General features: G+C 46.2%; 1 protein-coding gene across 12 annotated transcripts in view; it reads right to left on the minus strand.

Moving 5' to 3' along the window:
• Nucleotides 1–12,655, minus strand: part of ARHGEF9 (Cdc42 guanine nucleotide exchange factor 9) — a 236,819-nt gene that overhangs the window by 46,800 nt on the left and 177,364 nt on the right. For all 12 annotated transcript variants that reach the window (XM_080366128.1, XM_080366132.1, XM_080366133.1 and 9 more), the window contains one exon: nt 7,293–7,484. In XM_080366128.1, the coding sequence (XP_080222254.1) occupies nt 7,293–7,484 (192 nt within the window). The remainder of the gene's footprint in view (nt 1–7,292; nt 7,485–12,655) is intronic.

A 12,655-nucleotide genomic window follows, 5' to 3' on the forward strand; every position in this document is an offset into this window, starting at 1 on the left:
AAAAACAAAATCAGAAAATGGATCTGAAAACAAAATCCATTCCAGGCTCAATAACAAGGGTTGTTGAGCCTGGAGAAAAGGAAGCTCACGGGGACCTTCTCACTCTCCACAACTACCTGGAAGGGGGGTGCAGCGAGGTGGGGGTCATTCTCTTCTCCCAAGGAACAAGCAACAGGACAAGAGCAAAGAGCCTCAAGTTGCACCAGGGGAGGTTTAGACTGGGTATTGGGAAAAATGTCTTCACCGAAAGGGTTGTCCAGCACCGGGGCAGGTTGCCCAGGGAAAAGGCGGAGTCACCATCCCTGGAGGGAATCAAACAACGTGCAGATGTGGCACCTGGGCAGATGGTTTAGTGGTGGTCTTGGCAGTGCTGGGTTAACAGCTGGACTCAATCTTAAAGGTCTTTTCCAACCAAAGTGATTCTATGATTCTATAACCATGCTGAGAAATACTATATGAACGTGTGGTTGCCTGCCCTTGGTCTAGGAAGAGGGTATGGAGGGTGCAACACCCTAGTTGTTTCAGCACAAAGTGAAATGTTGAAGGAAAATGCTCTTCAAGTGTTCCCTGACTTGGGAGGTGACACAGTTTATCTCCCCCACTATTCATCTTCCTGAATATGAGGCAAAAGTGGGAGGGCTGTTGTCCTGTGAGTGTCCTAGTGGGAATGCCAAAGGCGATGCAGAAGCTTGGGTAGGTATTTTGGCTTGCTCAGGCAAGGGAGCCACAGTAGGAGCTGCCTGAGCTGCTATCAATGCCACCTAGAGGAACGCAGCATTATTTTAATTTTGTTTTCTATACCTTCCATTCCATTACTGCAGTACCTTCCAGTACCTACTGGGGCTGCCAAGAAAGCTGGGGAGGGACTTTTTACAAGGGCCTGTAGTGACAGGACAAGGGGCAACGGCTTTAAACTGAAAGAGGGTCAGTTTGGATTAGATAGAAGGCAGAAATTCTTCACCGTGGGGGTGGTGAGACACTGGCCCAGGCTGCCCAGAGCAGCTGTGGGTGCCCCATCCCTGGCAGTGCCCAAGGCCAGGCTGGACGGGGCTTTGAGCAACCCCACGTTAGCGGCTTAGAACTAGATGATCTTGTAGGTCCCTTCTAACCCAAACCATTCTATGTTTCTACCATGAAATACACTACTCCACACAGTGTAAAACTAGGGAAGATTTTATCCTGTTTTCTTAACTATTGTCTTTCATTGCTTTTCTTCCTTTTTTAAGTGGGATCAGAGGAACAGGCTTTGTACCCTTCCCTGTACAAATATCAGGCTCCCTTACTGAGTCTATAGACATTCAAATCAAATGGGGAAAGAGAGAGGAAGAACTAGGATGTAGAGAGATTAAGAAAATTCTCCAAAATCACAGAATGAATCTGCAGTAGATTTGGGAACAATTCAGATCTCCTGCATCTCGATCCAGTGCAACAACAAAGAGATCCTCCTTGCTTATTCTTCATTTGTCCATGATACCCACTTGTACTGAGCCTGGACTTAGCTGGACATCACATGAACACAAATGGGCAGGCAAGCACTGCTCTGAAGATCTCCTGACCTAAAATGACCGAGTGGATCAATATTCTGGCAAAAAGCATAACACACCAACTTCTCTCTGCCTCCCTGTTTTGCTGACCCTGCCTTATCCATGAACTCGCCATCCTGGTTTCAGCTGAATCATGAGAACTTCTTCAAACACGCTTGCCCGAAGCACATGTGGTCCAGGGATGGGTGACAGACACATGGATGCTCTGGATGCCTGGGCTGAATTTCTGGCTCTGCCACTGACCTGTGTGACATTGAGCAAAATCACTTCATCCCCCTGTTCTTCACCCGTCTGAATGATGTAGACTAGAAACTTTGCAAGGCCAAGTATCAGATGCTATGCTGGCCTAGTCCAGACTGCGGCCTCTTGACTGAGAAGAAGGAACAAGGGGGTCATCAGGAGATGACTTTGCCTGCCTTTATTATATAGGAAGAGAAAAAAATGAAGGGAAAAAAATGCCAACAGCTTCAGTTGAATGGCTATATTTGGGAACTCTAGATGCTTAGTCACACAGACGCACCGCCAGCTGGTGACATGCAGCTGCTGGTCCACAATGCAAACTATTGGGACGCTATAATAAACTGTCCTTCAGCCTCACCACGTGGCTCCTGGGAGGGAGAACTTCAAACAGATGAATGATAAATGCAACTTTGGCCGACCTGGCAAAGAACCAACCTCTGTGATGTCCAGCTTAGCTAGAAGATGCCGTTACGCTGAATTTGCTGGCTTTTTCAGCTGGGAAGCTTGGGTTATGGAATACCTTCTGTATTTACTAAATCTAGACCTTCTTCCAGGAGCTTTTTGATGATTCATTTCCATGGGTTTCCCTCTCTCATTTTTCAAGGCCAAGAGGAATGGGAGCAGACTGTTTCCCATGTTACAGGACAGTTGGCAGGGCAAATAAAAATTCAGACCATTAAGGAATAATGCAGAATACCTTTCCATGCTGCTTTTCAAGTTTACCTGCTTATCTCAGAACAGCTTTCAAAACATGAAAGGAAAAAAATGAAGTGCACCTGCCCACGAGGCCAGGCTCTTTTTGACAGTAGCTTTGGTGCTAGCAGCGCTGAAAGACTGCTGCAAGCCATTTGTGTTAGGACCTTTACCCCGCTGCATGCTGCAGGCTGCCTGCAAGCCTGCCTCTCCTTTTGCATGCTGCTCTGTGAAATCAGTCACTGGATGATTTACGTGAACATCTTTCAGCCCTGGGCTTGCTATTGGCTGCGACTACCGTCTGAATATTCCCATCCTCCCTGTGCTGGTTCATCACTTTGCCCGTGTCACGTGTTTCAGAGAAGCTGAAGCAGCACATTTCTGTACAGGCACCTATAAAACCATGGGGAAAATAAAAGACTGCACGGAGTTCCCAAGCCTTATCCTCTATCCAGCTTGTGCGTTTGGATGGTTGGTTTCCAGCACAAGCCAGCAAAGGAGAGCCTGAAGATTTATACCTAATACACAGCAAGAGCCAGCTAGAAGACTGCTGCATAGTTTTTCCAGTAAATTTACTCCTGTTACATAAAACAATGTCATCTTCCTTCTGCTCATCCCATCAGGTTTGCTCAGAGAAGGGATATGACTGATGAGCAGATGTTGGAGAGTGTTTTGCTCAATGAATACCTAAAAATAGCTGTCAAACTCTCAAACTCTCTCTCTTTAAAGTACTTTTCCATGTAGTCCCTGAAGTATAGGCCAAAGTTGGAAAGTATTTGCAGGAGGTTAAGTGCTAAGTTTTCTCCACTCCAGAGTGGGTTTAGAGACAGCCAGGAGAGATGGCCAACCCATCCATTCTCCTTCTGGTCCAGCTGAGAGCAAGGTGAAGGAAAGAATGAGGAGACAATAGCCACTGCAGGCTATACCTTCAAAGGCAGTTGTGATGATATTCCAGTTTCTTTCCATCTCTAAGCCAGTTTGGGGGCTGTCTACACTGACCTGTAGAACATCCCTCAGTTTGGACCAGCACCATTTGGGCTATAAAAATACTGTTCTCTAGAGCGGTGCTCACAGCATCCAGGTGAGCATTGTGCTGATACGCACATACCAAGAATAAGCACAGGAACAAAGCTGAGACTGTTTGAATTGAAAAAGCAAAGTAGAGCCATGTCTGGTCCCAGGCAGTCAGGACTCTAAAGCACTTATTCAAATATCCAGCAAGTACAGAATGTCAGGCACTGTGATTGCACTGGGGCCCACCTAAAATATCCTACGGGAACACAAGCCTGTGCCTCAAAAGGGCAAGAAGCAGCCAGCTCCAAAACAGAAAAACCAGCTGTGCACAAACAGGCTGTGAAAGACGGCTACAAATTGCACATTGGGGAATACATACATATAGAATATATATCCCCATTAATCCAAAGAGCTTTCTGCAGTCACCCTCCAGCCAGGCATCCATGGATGAGAAACTGGGCACACAAAGGGGGGAGCTTCTGAGCAGCTCCTCAGAAGTGGTGCTCTGACGGAGGGCCACACTGCTGCAAAGAAGGTTTTATGCTGCTTTGCTCTAAGGCAGCACAAAAAAGTGGTTTTTATCCATCTCTGAGAATGAGTCAGGCTAATGCCATCCAGACCACGTGAAAACCTGTACCATCAGCTCTGCACAACAGACTCAGCTTGACACGCTAAGATGCAATGAGGATGTTTTCCACACAGCATTCAGAGCTGTCCTGGCACCAAAGCAAAGCTTAGGTGGAATTCAGTCAATATTATTAAAAAATAAATTCAAACTGAAATTACTTGGAAAAGAGCAAAATGCAGCACTGGAAGCTGGCTGGACTTTCTAACCTCCCATCCCCAAATTACTCATAATACGGAGGTTTCCTTTGATCTCCCAATTGCATCACTGTTCCCATCCAAGCTCTGTCACTTCTCTGTTGTAACACCTCCTTAAATTTAGCCTTGTCTTCCTAATCCAGGTGCTGGTCCAAAGCCTGCTCATGTCTCAAAGCATGTCACCCTGTTCTTTGCAGCTCTCCTGCATCTCATTCTTCTGCCTGTGCTCCCCACTACATGCTGCAGCTCAAACCACCTTCTTGGCCCTCTGCCCTCATTGAGGCAGTCACCCTGACTGAGGACTTCAGCTGCTCTGCTGGTGTTACAGCTGCCATGCCACGGACAGACCCCACACCCTCCTGCATCCTTCCAGGATCAAGCCCCAGGTGCAGGAAGATATCTTTCAAGCCTGGAGATGGCTGTGCATCTTTGAGGTGCTTCACAGGACAAGGAGTGAGCAGCACTGTCTGCCAGTAAGGCTTGCTATTGCTACCCATTATAAAAGCCTAGTTTTCAGCAGCTTATTATTTTTCTAAGCTCTAAGTGCTAAGCCTGAAGTTCCTATTGCTGGATATTTCCTTAAGGCTAGATTCTTTTTTCTTTCTTTTCCCCTTGGTGGTATTTCAGAATAATGATCCATCCACTCCTGATAATGCAGTCCAGGGAAACCCCCACACTTTACCCCTAATAAAAATCTTTACAAAATCGCTTCACCAATCAGCAGTCAGTCCTTCCTACTCTAGGCAAGGGCGCAGCAGCAGCAGTCGTCAGGGCAGTATGGCTTTGCTGTGACAGGGAATTCCCCTCCAAGCCAGCTGCTTGGCTTGTGCAGGTAATTTTCATTCTGGTGCTGGCTAGCTTGTGAGCTCCTGACTTGGCAGGACTAGTGCCACGAGTATTATGAATAATAACACGGTCTATAATAATATAGTAGCAGGCAGTGGAGATACGTCCTGAGGCAGAAAAGAGCAATTCAAGGGCTCTTAATCACCTAGTAGGGGCTACGGTTCTCTGATACAAACCACACATCTTCAGGTGCTTCACTGGTATTAGGATTTGTTGCTCATTATAGCTCAGCAACAAGAGTATAACTACACACTGCTAAACTCAGTACTAAATCAGGCTCAACCTTTGCCACCCAGCCGCAACTCCTCTCTCATCCCCTCCAATACATCATATTGCTGCTGTTCATCCTGACACCTTAAAATAAAGAGCAAATGGAAGAGGGGAATTTGCCACTGTCAACAGCACTTCTGCATCTCATCAATGGCTGTCTGGTGTCTACTCATTCTTCGGCACAAATAACACCTCTGTACAAATTCATCCAGCAGCACTGGGAGGAGCCCAAGCTGGCACGCGTCCCTCCATCTCCAGCCCCCCTCCTCTTATGCACAAACAGAAACAGTCACATCATGCTATGCCGAAATGCCTGGGATGACTGAGCTGTCTCTGAGCCTTCTCGAGGCAAATGGATTGCTCTGATTAAACCGAGCACAATGAGGCTCCCTCCAGCAAAGGACAGCCCATCGTTTTGCAGATGAGAACACCCGTTTCAGTCCTTCTCTTTTATGAGAGGCAGCTGAATCATTTCCTGGTGCTCTACCTGCAGGTAAGATTTATCCCCTCAATATCATTTGGCATCATCCAGAGCAAAGAAGAGCCTTAGAGATCTCTTTGACATCTGGGACATATCATTAGGTGCTGTAATTCAGTGTTACCCCACAGATGTCACTGAAGCCATACCTATCTGTACCTGCTGAGAATCTGATCTGGCAAAAGCATGGTGACATGGCTGGAAAACGCAAGTTAAGGTTTATTTAGTTTTTCAACAGAAAAAATGCAAATGCAGGAAAAGAAACAATATATGGAAAAGTTCCTGCAGATCTTTCCTTCTTCAATGCAAAGCCCTCTGACTGAAATAGCACAGTGAAATCAAGCTCATTTGTTTCCAAACTGAAATCCCAAGACTCTTCTGTATTTGAGAAGCATCATAAAAGCTTTTTGGATGGCTGCTTTGCCTTGTCAATAGAAAAGTAGCAAGTATGAAGAGAGGAAGACATTTTTCTAAGCAGAATTCACAAGGGGCTTTACCACATTGACTCTGCAAAGACTGAGCACAAGCTCAGTAAATCCAAACTGTTCAGAGGGATGAGCCAGAAGCCACGGGCTTTGATTTTAGTGCTAACAAACTTTGCCTCTTAGTGATAAGCATATGCTCTACATACAGTGTCCAAGCTGTCCCGCAACACTCTCCAGCACAGCTGTGCATTCCTCTTCCTAAACACCCAGCACCACACGCACTGCCCTTTGGGTTTAGCTCATGGCACTAGTTCTGTACGCTGCAGGACAGTCCGGGATTGTAGAGGTTAATTATAACCTCTATAAGATATAATATAAGAACGTCTATAATGAAGAACCACCAAGCTGAGGATGCATGGGGCCAGCCACCGAAGTTCATTTGCTTGCTGGTTCCCTTACACTGGCTAAATGAAAAGTACTTCATTTCCCACGGTGAAAACATTTTGCTCTCAGTCTCACTGTAAGAAAAGGCAAATGGGGGCCATCCTGAGCCAAGGAAATTGTGAACCCAATATGAAAGACACAGATGAAATGGGTAACTGATTGGATTAATTACAACCTAATTTCCTCAATCACAAGTTCAGAAGTAGATGCCATTGGGTTTTAATTAAGAGTACTGCTTGAAGGATCTCAACCTCATCATTTTTTAGTGAAAGGGTATGGAAAAAAGGTCAGAAAATTGCACTTCTAGTTAATACAAACTAAAGGCAATTATCAGATCCAGCAGAAAATCCTCAGAAGTATCAGTGCTTATTGACAGATGCTGCTCCTCTATTAGACACAGTACTCAAACACATTGCATATTTTTCCACCATCACCCAAGGGCAAAACCAGTCCTCAGCTCTCAACAGCCCATCCCATGTCCTGCTTCAGTATCCCAGTGACACAACGCCCATGTACCTCGCAAATGTCCTTGAGGTGCTTGATGTAGTGGCGCTCCGTGCTCATGATCTCATTGATGACGTTGGCTCTCATCTGGTCTCGGTTCTGAACGGTCCTGCCGAGACAGAGGCAGTCGGCGCTTGGATCCAAGTGGCCATTCTGCACATCGCTGGTTCCCTCCTCTACTCCATCTTCTTGGTTTACCCATAGCTGCAAGATGAAGAGGGGAGAGCAACATGCTTATTCGTAAAAGCATGAGACGGCCAACAACTGAAAGTAGGGTGGGTCCTGGGTTGCATGACTCTGGGAGATACTGGATCAGCTCCCTCCTTACAGCAAGGGCAATGCTCTTGCCAGCGATGCACCGTGGTGTCCACAACAGCTACAGCCCAGAGCCCAGACAGTCCTTTATTACACTGGTGCAACTGGTCACAAATGGTTCCCCACACACTGCCAAGTTCCTCTCAAAAGCAAAGGGATTTCAAGTGTTAACCGTTTTGATCCCGAATATACAATAATCATGTGAAAGGGTAACTGGGCTGTTGGGTGCTGTCAAGTGCTCTGAACCAAAATGTACATAAGTAAACCAGAGCAGCCTAAACAAAAGTGCAGTTACTAGCATAAAGCACTCCTTGTCCCAGTTCCCAAACACCATCAGCTGGGATCTGTCCGAACCAGAATAAACTGCTGGGAGGTTAGTCCTTTACAGGTGACTGATTTAAGAAGGTCAAGATCCATCTGGTTCAGAAATCTGAATGAATGTGAACATCAGTCCAGGCTAACCAGGTTCTGGCACTTCAGTTTTCTGTGAATCTCCCAGGCCAGGGTTTGTGAATGAACATTGATTTTCATTTCACAGCAGCTTTCCTCATCATTTCACATGAAGAGCCTTTCTCACTCAGGCAAATGCCCTATCTCAGCATCCTCAGACTGTGATCCCTAAACCGCACTGAGATCAGACCTGGCTGAGTAAGTCTCCTAAAACCTGGTGGGGGCTGAGGGCAGATGTGACCGGGGTGCTGAGCACCCCTGGGCGCTGAATACTCTATATTGGAACAAATGCAAAAAGCAACGAAAAAGATCATTGCATTTTCAGCACACTGAATTTCCTATCATCAAATAAAAAGCAAACATTAAACTTGTAAACTAAAAGATAACGCCGCCTCCTAGTCTCTGTGTCTTTGAATAAGAGCACACAACATAGGGATCAAGTGCTTCTTTCCTTTTGTTACTTTTTCCCCCAAGTAAAACCTGCTTAAAGTAATTGATCAGTTCAAATTGGGCTCATCATAGTCTGCAAACAAACATGAAATAAAGCTTAAACCAGACATAAATGATGCTGTTTTACACAGATCACCAAAGTTGTTATGTAAATGAAGAAACTTTTCTCCTCAGCATTTAAAACCCCAAATACTGGAGAGTTTCAAACGTTAAAATACATGTACCTATGAACAGTGAAACCATCCACACAAACAGAGCAGCATATGCAAGATAAACTGCATCGTTAACCTGATCTTTCAGTCTTTTTTCCACTGTTTATAGTTTTTAATACTTTTCCATTAATCAGCTTAAATTCAGTCTTAAACAGATTGTAAAGGGCTGTGTTCCTGTAAATTAGTAAAGTAAAAAAACCTAAACCTGCCCATGCTCCTTCCTTGCTTTCCTAACTAGTATCATGTTTTGCTAAACCACTTCTTACAGCTCCCACATTTTGTCATCCCACAGTGAGTTATAAAGGCCAAGAAGCCAATATGTTTGAAGAAAATCCATCTCTTCTCTAGCAGAATGTTAATGATGCCGCAAACTTCGGGGATAAAAAAAAACCCAAAGCAACAAAAAGCTGGACTTTTCACCCTGCTTATAGCTGTGCCCTGTGTCTGGGAGCTATCAAGGACTTAACAGGAGGGCGTGCAGCGCAGCAATGCCTGTTTAAATGACAAGATGCCCTCTTTGCCAGCAGCAGGGCAGGACCCACTGGAGGCATCAACCCTACACGAAGCGCTGCAGAGAGCTGTTGGCCCCAGGCTGTGCTCACACCGTGTCCTGGCAGCACCAGCAACTCTCCAGGGCAGAAAACCCAGTGCATACCACTTGCCTGAATGAGCAACGGAGAGCCAAAATGGACCCAAGTGTTCTGCCTGCTCTGCCCACGCAATCTCCCACCTGTCCTCCACGCTGCACTGCCAACATGGGACCTCCTTTTGCACATCAGGAGACCAGAGGGATACTCCAAAGCCTGCTAAGGAGGTGAAATAATCCCTCCTGGCACCTCAGTGCTGCTCCCATTGCAAGAAGGAGCCATCCTCAAAGTACAAAGGCTTCATACCTTTCCCCAGGACAGCGTTGCCAAGAGTCACTTTAATGTCTTGTGTGACAGTGCAGAAGTGAAACCCAGCAAATAACGGCTGTCAGGTCTTGTTTCTTATGTCCTGATGCACCCCGGGGGGAAGGGGTGCATCCAGGCACAGAATGGCCATGCGGTCCTGCAGCACTGCAGTACCCAGGGTGGCTCGGCTGCGGTCAAAGCAGGGCTGGGCTTAAGGGTGAACAGCCCTGGGCGCTGCAGGTGGGCATTTCAGTGACCCCAGCCTGGTCCAGCTACGCCAGTTTGGACACAGGGAAACCCCTGGGAGACGCAGCATGCCCGGGAGCAGGTCTGCATGCCTTTCCTTAGGTCCTTCCCACAGGGTGGCACTCTCCATTGTGGCATTTGATGCAAAGATAGACTAGGTCACGTTGTCTCCCGGTTGTGGGGCTGCACAAGGATCTCTGAAAGGGTGTTTTTGCAGGATTTCCATCAGCCCTGGGAGGCCTGGTTGAGCCCTGGGTCACTGCAAGAGAAGGCAGTGAGTTTGTGAGCTAATCGCACCCAAAGATATGGGGTCAACATTAAAACCCTCTCCTGGCACACCAAAACACATTTCAGAAGAATGTCACTTGTTCAGGGAAACAACCCAAAAGTTAGTTAGAAAATACGTCTCTTCCCAGAAAATCCTACTCTGCTCTGGAAGAGGTTTCAGTTGCACGGAGATACAGCAATGCCTCGTGTACATGAGCAGTGTTTCATGCTGAAACATAAGCAATCTGCGTGCTGCTTCTGAGTAACCGCTGTGCTGGCCTAAGATTGCCAAAGCAACCTCAGGGGCCAATTTACTTACACCAGTGACACTGGTTTTAGCAGGGGCTCTGCAGTGAAAACCTGGGGGCCAGCCTCAGAACGGAAAATGGGCTAGATCTGGGAAGGACAGAATTGCATGGGGAGTCCTTTCAGGAATATGTCCTCACGACAGCTTTGTTGGCATTCCAAACCAAGTATATGTTGAAAACCAAGCAAGACCAATGTAGGTATTAAACCCTGTTGGCTGAAGTTTAAAATAACTTCCCATCCTACCTTGCTGCTACTATGAAAAGGTATTATGTAGCTCTCCCAAACCCAATTGGAACAGCTTGTCACCAAGTTCATGACACTCCAGCCAGTTTGGCAAAAGAAGATATTTTTAAAACTCTGCCTCCTGGAGTCAAGTGATAATCATAAAAATTTCAATTTTCATTTAAAAAATAAAGCAGGAATGATCTAATCATAAAGGGTGGGGGGAGCTTGAAAGCATAAAACCTAAAGGCTTTGAAACTCTAAGGCAAATAGCAAGCTTGCAAACTTTAATGATTTCTGAAATCCTCCGATTTTAGTCTGCCTTTTGTGCACTGCAGGAACACTCCCTGCTTCCACATCTGGGAATCTCAGGAGTCCCGCTTTTTTCCTTAATGAAATTTTTGCTCTTTCCTGCTAGGATTCATATTCCCAAAAGGAAAAAAAATTACAGTTCTAGTCTAGATGATTTTTGCTTTAGAGTAAAAACATGCAACAATCTTATCGCTAACAGAGGAAGCTGAACGTGTCTGCCACCCCATGCTCTCCAGCCTCAGCTGCTGAAAGGATTAATCCCACTGTGCTGTTCAAACACTCCTGCTTTCTGTCCTAACCTCTGAAGTTCTCCATAATTCAAACACGGATCATTCTACCAGGGGATCATTTGAAGTCTGGACCATGACTCACAAAAGATGAGGTACACTGCCAGCTCTGCTGCTGACCTTGGGTCGATCACTTAAACTGGTGGAGGCTTTCCCCACCTATAAACAGGGGTATGATCTACCTTACCAATGACATTTTTCATGAATATTTTTGGGGTTGACAGACCTTACGTTAAAGCAGAGGGCACAGAAAAGCTCATACATACTTTGAAATACGGACTTAAATTCATCATTCTGGGCTTGCCACAATCCTGTTGAGCATGAGCATCTATAAGCAACAAGTTGGCTAGAGGGACCTCTAGTCTGAAGCAGTAAGGCTGGTTTTGCAGCTTCAGCTCTCAAATTCTCTTGTGCCTGTGCTGAGAAGGAGCCGGATTGCGCTGGGGCAAGGGAAGGCTGCACTCAGTGTTAATTGTGTCCTCTGACCCAACGCCACCACTCCAAGCCGGATCCTCTCTGCTTCACTGACCTGCTCGCTCAAACCGCAACGATGGTGTGCTGCAGGCGACAGCAAAGTGGAAGAGGCAAACTGGGGGTGACGCTGTTTTTTTCCAGTAACTTATCACATGTAGTTGATTTAAACAATGCTGCAAAGGTTCCTGTTTTAGCCCGGTCCATATCACCTCTAAGTAGGGTGATCTCTATGTTTTAGGTACACACCTCTCCCAGGAATGCTCTCCTGCCTGAAATGCTCGACCTCCATCTGCTGTGGACAACAGCTGAGATACCACTAATGGAAAAAGGGCGCTCTCTTCCCCAGATTTTCCAACAAACACCGGACACAAATATACAGATGTACCTCCCTCCCAGTGCAAATGTCTTTTTTTAATAAAAGAAACTTCAAAACTCTAGTTTGACCTCATCTCCCCAGTCTTTTCTGCTCAGGAGGGGTGGCTGCCACCACTGTGATGCTCCTTTGGGACTTCCCATAGAGCCTAGATGGGACTTCAGTTCCCTGGCAGCTTGTCAGCTCTGCCGCTCACCTGGGTTTCAAGAAGCCTCTCCAGGCTCCTGTCCTGTCCTGTACTCCTCAGCTGTTAGGGGCAGCGGCTTGGCACGGACGGGGGTTTGGGATACCAGACTAAATTCCTGTATCCAATGCCACCTTATTTTTAAAGAATAAACAGAAACAGCTCTTCAGCAATCAACAAGAACCCTACAACAATAAATTAGCCTTCAGTGCCTTTTTGAATACCTCTGCAATGCAAAAAATCATGGGCTCTGAAATAATCTGGCATTGTGTGGGTCTCCCCCACACCATCAAATGGTCCAGCACGACAAACTATGAAGCTTGCCCTAAGAACCCTTTCAAACGCTTTGTATTAAGAATTAATTAAACCAACAAAAACTAC

This window comes from Falco punctatus, assembly GCF_963210335.1.
Source record: "Falco punctatus genome assembly, chromosome: 15".
NCBI classification, from domain to species: domain Eukaryota; kingdom Metazoa; phylum Chordata; class Aves; order Falconiformes; family Falconidae; genus Falco; species Falco punctatus.